Source organism: Pleuronectes platessa, chromosome 2, assembly GCF_947347685.1.
Source record: "Pleuronectes platessa chromosome 2, fPlePla1.1, whole genome shotgun sequence".
Taxonomy (NCBI): Eukaryota; Metazoa; Chordata; class Actinopteri; order Pleuronectiformes; family Pleuronectidae; genus Pleuronectes; species Pleuronectes platessa.
In genome coordinates, this window is record NC_070627.1 from 2662571 (window position 1) to 2683489 (window position 20919).

Genomic DNA, 20919 nt, shown 5'->3' on the forward strand with positions numbered 1-20919 from the left:
ACGCCGCACTATGACGCACATTGAATTTCCAGGCGTTGGTGTTTAAACAGAAACAAACGTTTTTTATCATCTTGTGAACAACGTGCACCAGCGACCTTTCATCTGCAGGTAAAGCATCGAGACAGCGGGAGAGAACATTTCAGTTTCAGTTTCTTTCATGCAACAAAAATGACTCACAAAGCAGAGAGAGAAACCGAAAGGTGAACACCTCGACTGGCAATGGGAAAGGAATTTAAAAACCTGCATATACCTCAAATTAAAACTTTAAAAAGCTCCTCTCCTCCTGACCCCGTGTTCCAGCCATGAAAGTGGACGGATCTTCTCACTAAGCTCTCAACAAGAATCCTAAAAAGCCTTTTAGGATTCCTCAAACCTTTTCCCCCCGGTTGATCTTTTAAGAAAGCAGCGCTCCCTTCTGTTTACCACTCACTGACCCGCTGGCAGCTCTGAACTCACTTTGTGCAGCTCCAGAGGCGTCGGGGACAGAATGCCCTGCATCTCCTCTTTAATCCGTCGAGACTCCCACGTCCTCTCCGACACCCTCAGGGACGCCTTGGGTCTGGGATCATGGTGCAGGAGAGGGGACTGGTTGTCGTGGTGCAGCAGGGCCTCCTGGTTGAAATGGATCTCCTGGCGCAGGAGGGATTCTGAGGGGACATCACAGGTTTGCTGTTGACAGTATTTCAGCGAGCATTTGACGCAGAGCATTTAGTTGTTTCCCCTTTCATCCGTCCTCGTATCAGTTTCCTGGAGACACGTTTGATTCTGTCTCGTCTGCCACTGACCTTGGTGAAGCTGGGCCTCTTCGTGCAGGTGGGCCTCCTCATGCAGGTGGGCCCCCTGGTGGAGGTGCGTGCCCTGGTGCAGGTGGTTTCCCTGGTGCAGGAGAGAATTTCTCCGCAGTGGGCTCATCCTGTTGTGGCTCAGTAGCGGCTCAGGTGGAGGCTTGTTGACGCCGTCCACACCCAGACTGATGGCCGTGCCTGTCATGATGGACGCCTGCACAGACACACACACACATGAACTAGGTCTAGAACACGTAACTACCTATGTTTATTTTTTATTTGTGGACGCGGATGCTAACGTGCCGACTGACCTCGATCTCTCTGAGCAGCTCTGATTGGCCGCAGGTCTCCAGGTCCTCGAGCGCCTGACACCAGAAGCTGTCCTCGGGATCCAACAGAATTCCGTCCGGCGGTTGGCCGATGAACCTGTCGCACAACGAGAACACAAAGTTTAGTACAGTGAAGATGCTCAGTGGATATTTGAAAGACCAAACACGTCTTCCATCGACCTGCCTCTCAGTCTCTGGGCTCTTTCTCCATCACATGAAAGTTTTCTGTCCTCCCATGAGAATAAACGTGAACAGGGCATAACTTCCACCTCATTATATTGTTCATGTACTGTAGCGTGAGTGTAGCGTGATCTGCAAAGCCGCTGTGGACACCGAGAGTTGCCAGGACAGGACGGGACTGCTCGTTCTGGTTAAATCTAACATGAGTAATCTATTTTTTTACACTGAATAACCCTCAACTGACAAGATTAGTTCACTTTCACTGTGCAAATGATTTTTCTCTCCACCCGCAGCAGTGTTATATAACCCCAGCGAACGTTGCTATCCCCACAAGGCTTAACCTCCTGACGCACAACTATGCACACACACATATTCCAGATCCTCTGTCACCATCGCTCACTTCACCACTCAACTCTGCACTTCCACACAAACTCCTGGTGCAGCCGCCACCGAGGAGATCACATGATTCTGTTTTTGAGCTGAAATGGTTGAATTTACTGTAGAATATAAAGTTATGAAGATTCACAGTCAATTCATTTTTCCTTTAGTTCCAAGATGCAATAAAAAATGAAAAAACAGAAACAGAAAAAAGAATTATTTACAAAAAGTGATGAGGAAAAAAATCAAACACTTGATTTAATATCAATATTCAAAAAGAACTTGTTAATCTCGGCCCTCCTCCATAAATATTTCATTAATAACTATTTTATACTTAACCAGCTTCCTATATATCTATTATCTATCAGTTTTTTTTTACCTGTGCTCTATATTATATATAACGTGTCCTTCGAGGATTATACCCTAGTTTTGTATGTTTTGGTCGTAGATTATAAATAAAGATGGACGACATAACAGCTCCAGAAAGTGAAGCCACATCATCTTTATCATCCCCTGGTGGCTGGCAGCGGTATAGATCATAAACACGGCCTTCTCCATGTTAATGGATGGGACATGGGCCGAACCATAAAGTCATATTACACATCAAATACATTTTCAGGATGGCGGAACCCACATTTGGTATATTTTGGCCACACTTTTGTGGGAGGAAGCTGAGGTGTGCCCTCCATCTTAATATAAATGGAGAAATATTAATTAATTAATGTTTTCCATTTTAGTTTTTTGATTTAAATAAGTGTTAGAATCTAAATCTATACCTGTTCAATTAATCTACTTTACAATAATGTAATTTTGACAAAAACCAATGCAGACATGCTCAAAAATTAAATGTCGGATTTTCAAGGAACACAAAACTGAATGTGAACAAATGGCTGCTGAATGAGAAGATCAAGCTTTATGCAGTATTCATTCATAAATCCACAGGATACACGACTGGTAATTTAAAAATATGACACTAAAGTTCAGTCCTACCCCGGTGGTTTGTCCCAGTCGTCCTCACTGAACCCTCCATCGCTGAAGGGGTAGTTCTTCCGGTGTCCAGGAGGAGGCGTGGCGCCGCGCTGCTGCTGCTTCGCACTGCGCCACTCGTGCGGGTGGAGCGTGATGCCCACAACTTGATTACTGTACGTGCCTGCAGGAGGAGGAAGGGGCTCATGTTTATAAAAGTTTTCATAAAACAAAATATCATCACTCAGCTTCACAAGTGTTTTACGAAGGCTTCTCCTGAGGCTCAGCTGACAGATTAGCATCACCAGACCAAGTCCCACGTGTCAGAGTGAATTCCCCTGCGCTCGCTCTTTGACCTTTCACAGCATTACCTCCACTCTGACCTTCCCCTCTGCTCGTGTGAGTCCAGCACTCACCCTGGCTGCCGTAGCCCGCGTCCATCCCCGAGCCGTCCCAGGACTCCATGGCAGAGTCCACGCTGGGAATGGTGGTGGAGTAGAGCTCGGACATCTTGCTGGTCTGTTGGCTGTCCGTCAAATCGTCCTCGTCGGGGTCGCTCAGCTCGTTCTCTGTCGTGTCCTCCGCATCCGCCGCTTTCCTCTCCTCCGAGTCTTGGAGAGAAGAAGCTGGATTTAAATTTAGACAACAAAGAAAAACCCGAAGACGATGAGGCTATTTCCAGACGGGTCAGAGGGTTCGATCGGTTCTGAGACTCCATCACAGGAGGAAACTTTAGATCAGCTGCTCAAACCACCAGAGAGTTGAGTGATGCTTCACTATTTTAGTCTTGAGAAGAAACTGAGGGAAGATTTCAAGATGTTTATTCTCTCGATGGTTATAAATAAAATCCTGTGAAAAGCCTCTGCAGGTGATCTTCATTAAAAAGAGCAAGTTAAGAAACACAAACTTTTAAAAAGGAGACAGAACAATAAGATCAAATATACAGTTATATCAAAAAATTCTATTTCAATATTCAAAAATATGAAAGAAAACTCAATTAAATATAAAATAACATTAAACAGTTTGAATACAGTTGCTGTGTGTGAGTAGTATTTTAATGGTTTGGGGGGAAAGCCGTTTTAAAATGTTTATCACGTTCATCAGAATTCAGACGGTCGATAACACTGAGTTCACGTCGGCAGCTTGACGATATTAAATTAATAAAACTCGTCCAACTCACACTCACTGTCGAGCTGCTTCTTGATCTTCAGGGTGACCGTCTCCCCGGCCATCTGCAGCAGGTGGATGGCCTCGCTCAGCGGTTTGCCTTTCAGACTCACGCTGTTGATCGCCAGGATCCGATCCCCGACGTGGATCGCCCCGGTCCTGGACACACAGGAAGACACACACATTCACACAAACAGGAACACAATGGTGTTGTGGGTGTGTGGGTGTCCTTTTGTAGATCTTTGGAGTTTTGACATTTTAAATTGATATTCAAAATGTTTTGGAGATCGAAACAAACCACAATCTTCCCCTAACGAGTCAATTAATTAGATACATAGACCTTAAATAAAGATTTGTTCGTGTCCATTCCAACAACATGGAGGAGCTGGTATTCATGACCCCTCCCACCAGGTGGCGATAGAGGAGCCGTCCTGTCGTCCATCTTGCACAGGACAGGAAACAAACTAAAGGCTGAAGTGACGCTGTCATTTTTTGACAGATTTAAGTTTAATATTTACAATTCAAATTAAGAACTTGACTAATCTATGGTCCCGACAAGGTTTCCTTTCAACGGCCGAGTTCTTTCAACCGGCAGTAAAATGTAAAACACTCCTGTATCTCGTGTCGTTCACTCTGAGCTCTAATCTCACAGGTGCATGATGGGAACTGATCTGTGAGCAGCGACATGTTCCTTCATGTGTTTCCTGTAGCTTCTGTTTGACTGAAGCTCCGAGAGGAAGAAGCAGAGACGGGTCGGTGTGAATGTTTCCCTCATCATCCCAGCTCCTGCACTTTGTTCTCAAGCTGAGCCCAAAGTATTTATAGAGCTTTTAGCAAACAGGTCCCAGACAAAAGTGCTTTATCGACAACAGTTTGGAACAGGAAATAGAACAATTACATCACAAACGGCAAGAAATGGGGTCACGGAGAGTGTGTGTGTCTGTGTGCGATTGTGTGTGTGTGGAGGCAGTAAGCTGTAAGCTGCCTCGCTGAGTGTGTGTTTTTTGTGGAGAGACACGTGAGCTGTGGACATGAGAGCTGACATTTCACTGTGAGTTAAACGTTGTGTGGTGAACTGGAGTTAAGCTGAATTCACCAGTGGATGATTATGACTCAGGGAAACCATTATGTCATCGTCCACTCGGTCTCTTTGCTGCTTTGGACACTAACTGAAATCTGGACGTCCTCCAGTGTCCGACCGGTTTGTTACCACCAAACCAATTTCAACCAAACCTGGTGAGAGGAAGAGTTGCTCTTTATTCTTTTGTTTTTGTCAATTTCACTGATTTCTCATGAAATATTAAATGGATCTTGATGATGGTGATATCTATTAATCTCTACGAACAGATGCTTCATGTGAATATGCAGAATCTGCCGGTAAGGGACTGATATGTCAAGGGCTGGAAGCTTTCTAGTTTGACTAATCACGTTTGACGAGGCTTCATTTCCAGGCAGAACACAAGGTCCGGACCTGGAACAGCCACAGGAAGTATCACTGTTCGGGTTTTGTGTGTAGTAGTAATTAGTTATTCAACAATTTGACGTTGGCATTCACAGGAGTGGAAAACAAAACTGTCTTTCACATGTCCTCGACTAACTTCAAGCTTTTAGTGAAGCTACATCGTTTGATCCAGAGACGTCCAACAGTCACGCCTCCTCTCACCGAACTAATCGATAGAAATAAACTCTTCCAGGAATCACACGCTCATTTCAACACGGATCAACATCCGTGTTGAAATGAGTCACAGTGAAACATCAGAGAGTGGAAAGGTGGAACAAACATGAACTTCTGCAGATGCAAAGATAACATCTGTGCAACAACAACACAACCTGAGTGTGTTTAGGAATCAAACAAGGTCAGGTGCTGGAGCAGCGAAAACACAAAGCATGAATATCCAGTTTATCCTGAGTGAGGTGAAAACTGTGCAATAAAAAACTGTGAGCTGAAGTCAAGCAACCTCCATTTCCAAGAAGAGACTGCGTGTGTGTGTGGGTGTGTCTTTGTGTGTGTGTGTGTGTTTGTGTGTGTGTGTGCACCTCTCAGCCAGGCCTCTCTTGGTTAGGCCTGATATGATGATGGGGTCAAAGGGCTCCTCTGTGCCTGAGATGGTGATACCCAGAGGGCCTCCGTACCGCTTCAGCTCCACCGTGTAGATGATGCTGCCCGACGTCTCCTGCTCATCTGGTACACACACACACACACACACACACACACACACAGACACACACACACACACACACACACACACACACACACACACACACACACACACACACACACACACACACACACACACACACACGTTATATTCCACTGCATCAGCTCTAAAGTACAGATATTATCTGACACACACACACACACACACTATAAACACTTCAGGAATTTTCCATCATCCACAGAATTTCTTTAACAACTCTGGAGAAATCACTGTTTATTTGTTGACAGATAAAAACACAACAACATTAAGAAGCACACACCACTGTCAATAAACAAATGAAAAACAGATTGACAAGTTATAGTTAATTAATATAGTTGTTTTTGTAAACTAAATGCTATCAAGTATCATTAAACAAATTAAAGCTTAAAATAATGGATGATAACAGACTTGTTATGAGAATGATACTGTGTTATGTTACCACAGAAACACACGCACACACACACAGACACACACACACACACAGACACACATCATTCCTAAATCACGTTAAAACTCTCAAGACAAAAACCAGTGAGAAATGCAGTTTCCATGGTAACCAGGCGAAGACTGCCTTGTCATCATGTCCCATCAAACCTGAACCTGTGCTTGTGTGTGTGTGTGTGTGTGTGTGTGTGTGTGTGTGTGTGTCTGTCTGTCTGTCTATGCATGGTGCATGTCTAGGGGATGGGAATGTGATTATACGCTGAGTCATAATCTAACATGATTACACAATCCCTCCGCTACATCGCATCAAATCGCACACAGAGGAACACGGACACACAACTTTGACCATTTGAGTGTGCACAAATCCAAGATGGCGGCTGTGAGACCGGTGACACGTGACCCAGTGGCCTTGAGCCGCCCCTCAGCTGCCTGAAGCCTCGAGAACACAAGACGACTGGATCTTTATCACGGTGCAAACATCCTGAGACTCTAATATCTCTTTTACATGTTGCTGGTTTTATTGCTTCATACTGGGATCATTTGTCATTTTCCCCACTGGGATCCATGAGGAAGCAGCAGGAACACAGATGTCAGAGATGAAGCCGTTTCACAGCTGCAGCAGAAATCCATGGACAACATTACCGCCTGGTGGCCAAACCCTGTCAGTGCACCTCGCATTAAACTGATGATGCTGTGGTGGATAAAAGCAGCAGCATCATCATCACCCCCCCCCCCAGCACATGCACACCTGTACCTGAGTTGTCTTCGTCTTTGCGGATCTTCAGCTTGACGAGCTCCTCACACTGCTGCAGGATCTGCTCGGCGTCGTCTCGGGAGCAGTTCTCCAGGCGGACGTTGTCGATGGCCAAGAGTTTATCACCCGGCTCCAGTGTTCCTGTTCTGAAGGGGGGGGAGAGGAGGAGGAGGAGGAGGAGGAGGAGGAGGAGGAGGATAGGAGAGGAGGAGGAGGAGCAGGAGGAGAGGTGAGGAGGAGGAGGAGGAGGAGAGGTGAGGAGGAGGAGGAGGAGGAGGAGGAGGGGAGAGACACAAGGGGGAGAAACAGAGGAAGTCAGAGTTGTGTGTGACAACTTGTGACACATTATAAAATACTACTAATGCTAATATTATTACTACTTCTACTAACAATATACATGTAATATATCAATAAAGATATCTTCACTTTCAAAACCTGGTTAAAAAGTGAATAAAAGTTAAAAACATGTTTGATTGACAAAGAAATATAATTGAATATAGAGGAGAGAATAGAATAGAATAGAAGAGGAGAGGAGGAGATGAGAGGAGAGGAGAGGAGAGGAGAGGAGAGGAGACGAGGAGAGGAGGAGAGGAGGAGAGGAGGAGAGGAGAGGAGGAGGAGGAGGAGGAGGTGGAGGAGGTATAGAAGAGATCTGATACCTGTGGGCCATGCTGCCCTTCTTGATGTCAGAGATGATGAGGGGCTCTCCTGGCTTCTTACTGGCTGCAGAGGGAGACGACATCAAAGAAGCAGAAGAGACAATAAAATATAACGTTGAATACAAATGTTACTTTTACTGCTGATAAAGATTATCATAAAACAACACATTTGTTACTTTAACACATCCTTAATGAGAAAATTGTCCTTCAGTAATAACATCAGTAATCTAGACCACTGTATTTTATTTACATACTTTTGTTGTGATGCCTAAAGTTTCTGTTATTGTCTGTGTGTCTGAAAACAATTTAATGCTCAGTAAAGTTTAAAAATTACATCAGTAATAATAATAATAATGTAGATTGTAAAATGTAGAGCATCATAGACTTTCATCAGTTTTGAAATAACGAAACAAAGGAGAGTAAATCCTCACACGTCACAATCTGCCATCAAGAGCAAGTTAGACATGAAAGGGACAATCCCGGGATCGAACCACCGACCTTCTTGTTAGTGGACGACCCGCTCTAGCAATGAAATTATAATTTAAACAGTTTAAAGAGCAAATAGCGGTTAAATCTCAGTTTAACACTAAATCGAAGAGGAAGTGTCCAACATGGCTGATGACGTCGGTGTGGAATCAGCTGTGAACACTTTCCTCCAGGAGATGGCGCTATTGCACAGTTCTGGTTTTGATGAGTGTGTTTCCATCAATGTTGCTTTTTTAAATTTTTATCAGAAATGATCAATAAAAACTGAGGTTTTCTGGACCAATGACCATTTAATAAACAACACTGAGGAGGTGAAAGATGGAGTTTACAGAGTTCTAGAGAAACCAGGCCGATCTAAATCCTTCACGTTCTCTCAGTCAGTTTTTAGTCTTCTGTAAATCTGCCTAATAAACCACTTACTGACGTATTTATGTCTCTAATCCAAATATTTTAAGATGTGCCAGCTTCAGATTTAATGCCACCTAAAGTAATTCAGTTAATCTCAGCACACTGCGTCTCACACACACACACAGACACACACACAAGTCCCTGACTCACAATAATTAAACACTGAATGTAGGTCATTACCACTGAAGAGCGAGTGTGTTATCGCCTACGTGGACATGTAATGAAGGATTCAAATGAATTCATGTTTCCAGTGACAGATTGTTGACTTTTTCTTTTAAACTGTTTTTACATGCAACATACTTAAGCATTAATGTGCTGCGCCACCAGACACACACACACACACACACTCTACACACACACTCTACACACAAAGAAAGACTGGAGGCTCTTTCTCCCATTTATCCAGAAAGACATTAGCGGCGTCCAGAGCTGATGATGGGAGATGGCACCAGGCCCCCCCGAAACCAGCAGCATCCGATCCATCCCACAGCAGTTTGATGGGTTTGTGGTCGGTGAACTGTGCAACACACTCATCGGGGGAATTTCTCTAAAGCAGACACACAATGCTCTTCTCACTGTTTCCTTCCTCTAGTTGGTTGTCAGCCTGAGAAACGTCCCAGAGTCAGAGGATCACAGAGAGAGAAGTGCACAGGGTTGAATCTGCACTCTGTTGCTCTCGTGGTGTGAGGCCAGTGTCACCAGCATGAGAAACACACTGGGAGAGCGTCCCCTGGTTTCTGTGCCATTTTATAAACACTGTTGATGTTTAAAGGCCCGGCAGCACCGGCTACCCTGGGTAACACAAGTGTCTGCTTGTGTGTGTGTGTGTGTGTGTGTCTGCTTGTGTGTGTGTGTGCAGGGTGGTCTCTGACATTCAAACATTCTGCCTGCAGCTCTTCAAAACAGAATGAAGATCGCATGCATTAACAATATTTGGTTTTGTGTGTCTGTATGTGTGCGTTGCTACCACTGATTGTGAGTCCCAGCTCCACGCCTCTCTTCTTCGGCAGCTTGACGTGGAAGGTGCCGCTGCTGGGCACCACAGACTCTGGAACACACAACACACACACACACACACACACACGCACACACACACACACACGTTAAACAAGTCATTAACACAAAAAGAAGTAACAAATAGTTATTTTATCCCGTTTGTAAATACGACTCATTTAGCGACTTTTCTCCGACTTTACAATATTTAAAAAATGTTCACATCCTCCTACTTAGTTTCATACGGATCCATCCCATAATGAAACTGATACAGAAAGGCTGAAGACAACACAACCTCCTCTTCTTGCACCATCAGCCGGAGACTTCACTGCACATCAGAGGGATTTAACAGCAGTGTTGTTGCTTTCAGCTGAAAACGAGAGAGAACTCCCATCGGACAGATTTGAAGTCTTTCAGGATTGAGAACCTTCATCAGGCTGCACCGACCTTCAGGCTCATTCTCTCTCTGCTTAGAGGACACATGCTTCTGATTTCATCACCACTTATTGCCGGTGATATATCAGCAAATTAGCTGATGCAACTTTATGAAAGACGGCTTCATATAAATGGAAGAAAACGTGATTTGTGGATTCAGAGCCAACAGTTAAAAACAAAGTGAAAGTGAAGAGAAGAACCAGACGTCTCCTTCTTATAGCTCTTTAGAATAAATCCCTTTAACTTTAACTTTCTGAGTCCAGGACTGATTCTACCTTCACCTGCATGAGGCTCCAGACCCAGTTTAACAGGTGGACACCGGAGACAGAGACGTTTTGTTCTGGACTCAGGAGAGTCCCCGGGGTAATGAAGACGAGGTGGAAGAGCTGCAGGGAAGAGCTGCACTTATCCTGTCCACCCTCCACTTCACTGACACAGCAGCCTCTGACCAGTTCATCCACTGGTTTAAAACCACTAAAAACTAAACTTTGTCAGGAAGAATAAACCGTTTATTAACTCTCTTTGAGAAAATGTTTTAAAGCCGGTTGGACGAGCAATGCTCCTAATATGTATCTAATACAAAATAACTTAAAACATATTTGACTATTTAACTTATATAGATGTATGGTACTGTACAATAGGAATGACATCACTGTGAAGTCAGAGAAATGATGTCACATAGTGTAGTGATGCTTTTGGAACCAACTACAAACTACAGCTTCTCCAAATGTGCTAATCATTCATCATATTCAAACGATTCAGTGATTATGAATTATAATGAAATATCATTATTACAGTATTAAACACTAGTACTGTCTGACTGAGGTATATACCATCCTTAAAGGGTCTTGACCTTCTATGTAAAGTGCCTTGAGATAATGTATAATATGATATGAGCTATAATAAAGTTTCACATCACGACAAAGGGAATAAAATTAACCAGGATAAGTTAAGAATGAGTTTTTTCTCAAACCTGCGACGTCGAACTCGATCTCCAGCGACACCTTGTTGGTCAGAGCCGCGTCTCGGAGAAGCTGATTGGCTTCCTCCAGGGTCCCGTCCTCCGTGGGGATCCCGTTGATTGACAGGAGCCGGTCTCCCACCTGGAGCAGGCCACACCTACAGCGAGAGGAACCACGGTGGTGTCAGACAGACTGGACGCTGTAACTTTACTTCATGTCCCAGTAGAAACCAGTAAGATTTGACAGCATCAGCCTCAATGTTCCACATCAGTTTGACAGTTTTCACATCATTTCATATCTTCTCGAGTTCTTATCTCTGCCGTCTACAAAATAAATCATACGATGAGTTTTCTCAATTTTATGTTTAACCCCTTATTGCCTGAATTAATTTCCAATTATATAAAAAAAGTATTATTGGTGTTTTTGTCTTACAGATGCTAAATTAAGTGGAGATTGTTAATTTCAATATAGCATATACAATAGATATAAATTTATGTATGAGGCAAATTAGCGACATTAGGCATAATGGGGCATAACCTTAATTTAACAAATTTTGGTATGTAGATTATTATATTGATGCTGCTTTTGCTTGAAATTGAATAACAACATATGTTTTCTGTACAATCATTGCTGTTCTATCATCACAGTATTTCAAATACAGCTTAATACCTCAAAATAACTTCCCAAGGGGCTAGTATGTATTTCCCACTCCGACCACTAGATGGCGGCAGAGTGCTTCCAATACCTTGCTTGGTATGTGTAGTATTTGCACCATCAGGCACAATCGTCACCTCGGCGGCATTAAGACCGGAATGGGGTTTGAGGCAAATTTGTGACATTCGTCTACAAGGGGTTAACGATTTACACAATCTAATTAGTGGTGATTATACATGGCACAGATTATATTCACCAGGGTCAGTTATTATCACCAAAAGCTTTCAATTCTTCTTCTTTCTGACTATGTGTGTTTTCTACGTGTGTGCCTCCTCTTCTTCATCCTGAGATATTTGTGCTCCTTCAGCTTTTTCTTCACTTCTGCATCCATCAGGTTTAAGAAATCCCATCAACAGAGTCACTGCTGGAGAACGTCTGAAGCCACTGAGTCAGACACCCCCCCCGTGAAGCCCCTCTGGATCAGGAGAGTGTCTGGAGTTCATGTCTGACAGCAGCTCTATGTCCTGGACCTCAATCTGTGGAGGTGATACTCGTACATGTGGAAACGTCTCCTGCAGCGTGTGTTAGGTTTTGTTGTATTAAAATGTAAATCTCTGGGCTTTATTGTGATTAGATCTGAGCTGATTTCCCTCCAGTAAAAAAAGACGTGTGGAAAAAGTAAAGGTTTAGTGAAACTCTGAGATGGGTACAAGAAGAAAAAAGCCTCACATAGTTTCAGTCTGAATAACTGGAAGGAATCGACCCACCGACAGCAGCTCACCTGCTGTACATCTCCTCTCATGTGTTCACATCCTGTCACTGTTAGCGTCGGTTCACACACGATCACCCGCAGGTCGGAAAACGCTTCCGAAGAGAAATAACAAATGGAGACGTACTAATTGTCATATCAGCGAACCTGGGACGCCTCTTGTTTCCAGACAGCTCCCAGCAGGAGGAGTGTCAGACCCCCTGCTGTGCCACACATCTCCACTGTGTTATATTTAGCTGCTTTGGGATTTTGAAGATCCCCCCCCCCCGCCTCCTTCTGGATCCTCCCCTCGTACATCAGTGCAGGAGTGAGGAACGTGAAACACATTAGCGCCGCCTCTTAAAGTCATGAATCATGTAAAGACCTTCTACCTGGTGAGACATCAAGGTATCTTATGAGGGAGGTGTTCCTGTTTTTCAGATACTGGCCTGTGAGCACTTTGATTTCTACACTACTGGTTTCAGAAATCCAACCAACAACCTCTCAGCTGCTCTACAAACCCACATGAAGACTCATTACAAACATAACTGAGACGTTTCCCTCTGAGACCTGGTGTTAACATCCGTGGTGAGTGATCCAATCACACATGTTCTGGTTTGATCCCTCCACCACACCAGGAGGCGTCTGGGACACGCGTGGCCACGTTCTTCACACCCTGCAGACACTTACTCCTCCTGGGACACACATGAAGGACGTCTCTGCAGCTGCAGTTTCACAACTAATCAACATTAACTTTTAAAAAAAACACATGTTTTTATGCTTCTCAGTGTCCGTTTGTTGATTTGTTGGGTCTGAACACAGAGTCCATTTCTTCACCAAGGCCAAACAATCGTTTCCATTTCAACACACAGACACACAGGTCTGGTTCTCATGGTTTGTCATAACAGGGAGTTACAGGAAGTTATAAAATGTCCGGGATCTGCACCATAATCACCCTCTGTGGAGCTTTGTACTTCACGTTCTTCTATTGATTTCATTCTGACTGATAAGATCCCTCAAACCCATAAAATAACAATAATAATACTACCACTACTACTACTAATAATAATCATAATCATAATAGTAATAACACATCTTCATAATATTGATAGATCTCAGGTGTTTACTGACATGTTTCTTAGTTTTCATTGATCCTAAATTTAACTATAGAAAATATAGAGACATCTGTATAATAAGGCAGTGGTTTCACTGCAGGTCATGTGTTCACTACCCTGGTGTTACAGAGATGTTTGTGTCTCATATATAAAGTATTGGCCTGATAGACTCAGGTCCGACTCTAAAGGTTGGTGCAGATCAAAGAGTTTCACGAATAACTGATGAGTCGAAAATACAACAAAACAAATTGTCAAACGCTGACGATGAAAAAAAGAAGAGTAAAGCAGATGTTGAAGGTTATAACAGCTGTGAATAATTAGAGAAAAGGGATAAAAACATGTGAGGATAATAATATTAGCAGTCGGGGGAGGATGTGGGCCGGGGGGGGGTGCCTGCACTCACCGAGGGACACACACACTGTAAACTTTGTGGAGCATCACTTACAGCTGGTGCTTAGTCGATAATGTCTTCTTGTAAACTCGGCAGTAAAAGTGAAACGTCAGGCGTCACTCGTCCCACAGCTGTTTGGTTATTATCTGTTCTCTGCTTCTGTCCTCGTGCTGTAGAGACTGAGACGTACTGATACTCGACCTCCTGTTTCAATCACACTTCATATTGTCAGTCGTGAAATATTAAGTGTGTTGCTCGCAGGCTGATGATAGAAATAGAGGATGATGTTGAAAAGGCATCTCACTCAATACTGGTGAATTTAAACCATCTTTACTCACTCAGTTCTGTTTCAGGACGTTTTCTCAGTTCACAGTTTGAATCAAGCTTCATGTGTTTGTTCCATAGTTTCATTTGAACTGGTTAGTTCTGGTTTCACATTGTAATTTAGACACTAAAGGATTTCCTCTGACACATGAACGTCTACTAATACCTGACACTGATTGGTTGACAGAGGGCGTGTGTCTAAAAAGGGCGTGTCGTAAATTTGGCCTCTGTATTTGCAAATTATTTTTTAACTATATTAAAAATAATGAATTGTTTCCTTTTTGAATGGAGAAATCAAATGAAGCAGTTCAATTTGTTAATTTGGTTTTTATTGTAATATTTTTAGTAATACTACCAGTTGAAAGTGAATTGAATGTTCTCTTCTTCTTCTTCTTCTTCTTCTTCTTCTTCTTCTTCTTCTTCTTCTTCTTCTTCTTCTTCTTCTTCTTCTTCTTCTTCTTCTTCTTCTTCTTCTTCTTCTTCTTCTTCTTCTTCTTCTTCTTCTTCTATTGTCTAATGCTGTCTCTACTTCCTGTGATCGGTGCAAAAGTCCAAACTCTCCCAAAACGTTTTCACTTTGCAAACAAACCAAACCACGGTTCAGTTTGATCCGGACCCAGAACACCTCTTCTGGTCGGACTGGACTTTGGTGCGTTGGTCTGAACCAATCAAGGTGTGAACATGTTTAAATAAACCTTATCTTGTGTTTCTGTAGGTGGAACTTTATTCATCCATATTCACTCAACCTCAAATCAAATGAATAATCCCAACAAATACAAAACATAACTACTTGTAAAGCCAAATCTAACAGATGAGTTCAGACTCGTGAATAATAAACTGTTCAAACTATAAAAGATCATATTTGCAGAGGAACTTCCTGCAGCACTAATGCAGGATAATTACAGATAAGAGCCACAGGACTTAAAGATGGATTCACAGCCGATAAGCTGGAGTTAAATATAATTCATGGTTTGTTTGGATTCAGCCCGACAGGCACAGAGGAAGGTTCTTATCGATCTGCGTGACGTGGGCGAGGGGAAGCAGCTAATTAGTGTTGTGAGCGTGGGCACTAATGGAGAGAGGGAGGCCTCGGGTGCAGACACACACTCTGCACGTAGACAAGCTGTTAATACCATGACAACGCTGATCTGTAAACACACACACACACACTGATATATATATATATAGACACACACAACTGAGAATTAATATTGAGGAACATTGAAGAACAAACAGCGGATTGGGAACACACACACACACACACACACACACACACACACACACACACACACACACACACACACACACACACTCACACAGATGGATATTTAGTAAAATCACCTCCCACACTCTTGTGTATTAAATGCTTCAATATGTTTAAACACCCGCACAACACACACACACACACACACACACAACGCCACCATCAGTCTCTCACAAACACACAAGCCCACACATTCAAACAAAAACACAAACACACACACACGCAATCACAGGAAAAGCTAAGTAAAGCAACATAAACATGTCTACTCACAAAAAACACACAAAGCCACTAGAAAAGTTGAATAACAACATTTGTATCACACAGTTTCAACAAACTGTTCCAACCTTTCAAACTACTGCTGCTGAACTGCTCAAATAACCTGATTCACTTTGATGCTGATACAAAAAAACACACTCAACAAAATCTCTGTATTGTTAGAATGTTTTACAGAATGTAAACATGTTTATTTACTTGAGTTTAATAGTCACAATAACAGTAACGTTTGTTCGTGTGATGTTGATCTTGAACAAACAAGATGTTTTTGGGGTTTTGGTGATAAAATAACTATAATTGTTAAATCGAAATCAAATCTTCATATAATTGAAATAATACACTGCAAACAAAAGATTTATTTTCTGTCCCATGTTTTATAATTAAATCGTCCCTCGCATCCTCTCTCGGAGTGAAAGCCACGATTTTAAATAAAAGATTAAAAGAACGATTTTTCAAGACAAACTTAAAAAAATAAGAAATCCAATATTACCAGATCCAAATGAAACATGGCCGAGCAACAGGTGGATCCTTCTTGGGCTAATGTACATGGGAGCTAACGATTCAGAGCTAAGGGAAACTCTGTAGATCAGACCAAATGAAGATAGACCTCTGAAGGAAGCAGCCCCTGAACCAGCTTGTGTGTGTGTGTGTGTGTGTGTGTGTGTGTGTGTGTGTGTGTGTGTGTGTGATCCTCACCTCTCTGCAGAGCTGTCGGGCTCGATGAATCGGATGAGCGGGGGTGCAGACAGTGTTTCAGTGGCGAATATCCCCCCCTGCAGCTGGACACCGAACCCATTGAGCGGGTCGCCCATTAGAACCACCTCGCTGGTCTCCACGTGGACAACCTGCCCCCCCGGACCCACCGAGCTGGACGCCAGGGACACTGGACACACACACAGGGACACTTGTGTGAGTTGTGAGGATCAGTTTCCCTGCTGATGGACAAACAGGTGAAAGGACCTTACAGGAGCTCTTGTGCTCTTTCTTCCTCTGCCGGCGTTTGAGCAGCGAGTTGCGCGGACTCATGGGAACCGAGGGCCGGGGCAAGGTGCTGGAGCTCTGGCTGCTCGGGCCGGACGTGGTCGTAGAGCCGGGAGAGAAACTGGCCGATACCAGAGCTGCAGAGAAGAGACAGGTGATGTCCAAATATTTTCCCATAATGCATTGCATGGGAAACGGAACAGGGACTGAAGAACTCATTAAATCAGAGACAAGACAAAGGGGTGGGAGGGAAAGTCAACAATCACATACATGTTCAAAATAAGAAGCGTGCTCTTACATTTGCAGTAGTCGAGGCTGTTGATGGTGTTATTGTTGGAGGCGGTCCACGACTTGTTGAGGGTGGAGCTTGTGTTGCAGAGGGTGGAGTTTAGAGGGTGACAGTAGTTCACACAGGGGTCCCAGGAGTGGGGGTGGTCCGACTTTTGAACCTTCACTGGAACACACACGAGATTGTGTTACTGGTGAGACCACAGGGGGCCGGCGTCCATCTTCTATCAAACTTAACATCTGCACACGTAATATTAAAACCTCTGAGAAAACGTTCTGAATGTAAAGTTGTTGTAGTTTATGCGATTATCCTGAAACCCAAATTCTGTTTTCCTACAGCAAATCATTAGGCCTTAATTTGTTCCACTGTAAATGAATCAGAGCTACAAAATGCTAATTCTGATTAAAAACACAGAGACGCTGGTGGAACCGTCTCCTCAGGGAAGAGCCTCGATCTGGAGACCCCCCCCTGCTGTGAGCATCACCCGACGTCCAAGGCTAAAGTCTGACAACTTACACAGGATGGGAAATGTTGTCGTGTTTAAATTGTTGTATTTTGTAAAAATGATCGTGAGCAGAGTAGGAAACGATGCTTTTCAAGGCTCTTATTTTGAAACATGAGACAGGAAGGACTAGTTATCATGCGGTATTGATCAGGGGGCAAAATGATCGTACATCTGGAAACACTGGTTCCTCACCACACACACACACACACACACACACACACACACACACACACACACACACACACACACACACACTTATCTAAACTCTGAAGTTGATCCTAATCCACATCGACCCCACACACAGCTTTTGTTTCCTCGACACGTCGGCCATCTTATATAAACTGAGGGAGGTCTGAGGGGCTTTAGTGAAGATTTGAGGAATGTGAAAAAGTTTTCTCGTCTAATGACCCCCCCCCCCGCCCCCCCCCCCCCCCCACAGAGTGACAATAAAGTCGTTAAATCCAGCAAAGCGCAGCCGAGACAGATCAGCTGACAAGGAAGTGGCTGCAGTAAAACACAGAGATGCAGACGGATGAGATCTAATGAAGCCTCACCTGTGATCGTTTACACACACACACACACACACATGAGGGGGGGAAGTGTGTGTTCACGAAGCAACACTGATTTAAGCGGCAATAACAATGACACAAATCAAAGTGGCACACCCACATGCACACATACACACAAACACAGACACACACCGCAAACTGCAAATTGCAAAACCTTTAATCAGAGCGTCTATTAATAAAGCGGTGGCAAGCCGGCCACAAGGTCCGCTGCAAGGCCATCAGTTTCCTAATGAGCTGCGTTCACTCCCCAACACACACGCCCACAGATACACATACTGTACACACACACACACGCAAACACACACAGGCACACACAGATACACGGTTGCACAGTCATGATTAGAAGGGAGGAATGAATTTGGCTTCGTTGAGACAAATTAAGGAGATACGAGATGAGATTGTGACCTTTCCAGTGTGTTTGTGTGTCTGTGTGTGTGTGTGTGTGCTGCCATCGCTAACTTCAAGGACTTTCTTAAAATTAACTTTATAGTTTTTTTTCCACTTCAAACTAGAATAAAAGAAGAATAGAAGGGTGGGAGGGAGAAAGAAGAAGAACAGAAAAAACGGGGGACGAGAGGAGAAAGGAGGGAAGTTTGAGGGGAGGAGATCTGTATTAGGAGGAGAGGAAAGGAAAGGAGGGAGAGAGGGAGAGAGAGAGAGAGGGAGAGAGGGAGAGAGGAGGAGGTAAAAGGCCGAGAGCAGCTTCTGAGGCGTAATGACTTTAATGAAATACCATCCTGCCGCTGCCACTCTATTTCTCCACTTCTCTTTTTAACTTTCTCTCGCTCCGTCCTTTTCATGCTGAGCCAAAACTGCCACCCTACACAAATTCCAAAGGAAGTGGCCCGAGGATTCGGTCTGATTAAAAAAAATCTAGAATTCCTCTTTATTCTCCGTCTTTTCAGCCTTTTCCTTTAATCCTGTCGTTCTCATCCTCTCTTCGTTTGTCTAATTAGGTCAAAGAAAAAATGCAAAAAAAATAAAAGACAGAGAAATCAGTTTGTCTTACTTATGTTAAAGGATTAATAATAGCTGCTTTATCGCAGGTCCTACATGTGTGTTTTCCTGTGTGTGTGTGTGTGTGTGTGTGTGTGTGTGTGTGTGTGTGTGTGTGTGTGTGTGTGTGTGTGTGTGTGTGTGTGTGTGTGTGTGTGTCCTTAAGCCGTGAGGCATTAACCCTGGATAATAAAACAGCCGTGGGCCTCAGCGTCCCTCCTGTAAATCCACTGGCTCTAACTCTCCTGCAGAGGAGAAGTCGTCGCTCGGCCGTGGGAGCAGAAAACCCGACGTCAGCTAATTAAACACCAAGTCGCCGCTGCAGCCAAAGATATTCCTGGATCAGCGTTCGGCTTCGTGAGAAGGAGCGAACAACGACATCGGGCTACGTGGGATTATCTCTCTTTTCACATTGGCGACTTAATTGGGGCAAAAACTCCAACGTTAACCTGGTGGCCATTTTGATTTGCTCTAATTTGGGGTCTTGGTTATCCAGTGTGACAGCAGAGGAAGAGGTGAGGAAGTGAGGATTTAAAGTGATGCTGTTTGACCTCAAGCTCTATTGTTATGCTGATGACTGCAAACTCTGCCAGCTGAAGGTATGGATAACAAAGTATAAAGTATATTTACACCAAGGCCCAATGCTTGGATTCAATCCAGCTACAACAATTTACACACTGAGAGATCAGAAGGTTTCAGATCCATGAATTATTCCCTGAGAATTCAGTGGAAATGTCTAAGATCTTGGATCTAACCCTTGATTCAGCTTCTCTGACTTCTAGCAAATCCTTACACCAAGTTTTCTCTGATCTTAGTTACTAACAAACCAAAGACTGGGGTTAAAAAGGGATTCACTCCCTCCCTGCACAATGTTTCACGGTCAATTTGCACTAGAGGAATTTCTAATATCACGTCTGACTTTAATTATTATTTTTGTCGAAATCCAGTTATATTTTAATTTAGCATACAACTGTGTCAAACACCCAGTTTAGAACCAGGGGCCGTGATGAAAAGTGAACATGAACATAAAACACTAAAACATCCCAAATATAAAAAGCAGTTCTTCTCTCCAAAGCCCACGGGCAGAGATCAGGTGAACAATCTGAATAATGTATGTTTTTAAAATAAGTTTGGTGACTCACAAATTCTATTCATTTCCAGGTAAGTGGCACTATAATGTTTCCGGGGGCATTTTTAAAGATAAACAGTTTCGTACAATTGAAATAATCTTGAATCTCTATGTGCATATATCAACGTTTTAGGGATTTAAAGCCAGATTCTGACCCCGAGTGACTTCAAGCTGAGGGAGATCTTTATGGCGTCTGTTAAATGAATGACTAAGAAGATGAGTTTTCACACAAACTGCATCGAGTGGGTTCAAAGAGCAGAAATAAAAAATGCAAACGTGTCTCCACGTGACCTGCTCTGTGCAAAATGAAGGTAAACCATTTAAACTGCATCCACCTGTGTCGTGCTGTTTCCCAGCGAGCCTGGTTTGATGGGACGGGAGCACTTCCAGTTTGACCAGTTCTGTGGTGCTGGCTATGAGCTGCGTCGCCTCCAGGACGGTGCAGTGCTCTGTGGACGTCCCGTCTATGGACAGCAGGTGGTCCCCAGCATGCAACGCTCCACATCTGCAGAGGAAGAGGAAACACCTTGTTTGTGC

The 20919-nt window shown here is 43.6% G+C and overlaps 1 protein-coding gene across 1 annotated transcript in view; it reads right to left on the bottom strand.

The window, feature by feature from the left end:
- Window positions 1-20919, bottom strand: part of LOC128458432 (glutamate receptor-interacting protein 2) — a 32278-nt gene that overhangs the window by 2166 nt on the left and 9193 nt on the right. Inside the window, exons 8-22 of the mRNA XM_053443262.1 lie at window positions 20718-20887; window positions 17193-17348; window positions 16879-17031; window positions 16610-16796; window positions 11156-11301; window positions 9722-9802; window positions 7861-7924; window positions 7202-7347; window positions 5843-5987; window positions 3825-3964; window positions 3055-3249; window positions 2663-2822; window positions 1097-1211; window positions 786-999; window positions 457-647 (exon numbers count right to left, since the gene is read on the bottom strand). Coding sequence (XP_053299237.1) covers window positions 457-647; window positions 786-999; window positions 1097-1211; window positions 2663-2822; window positions 3055-3249; window positions 3825-3964; window positions 5843-5987; window positions 7202-7347; window positions 7861-7924; window positions 9722-9802; window positions 11156-11301; window positions 16610-16796; window positions 16879-17031; window positions 17193-17348; window positions 20718-20887 — 2263 coding nt within the window. The remainder of the gene's footprint in view (window positions 1-456; window positions 648-785; window positions 1000-1096; window positions 1212-2662; window positions 2823-3054; window positions 3250-3824; window positions 3965-5842; window positions 5988-7201; window positions 7348-7860; window positions 7925-9721; window positions 9803-11155; window positions 11302-16609; window positions 16797-16878; window positions 17032-17192; window positions 17349-20717; window positions 20888-20919) is intronic.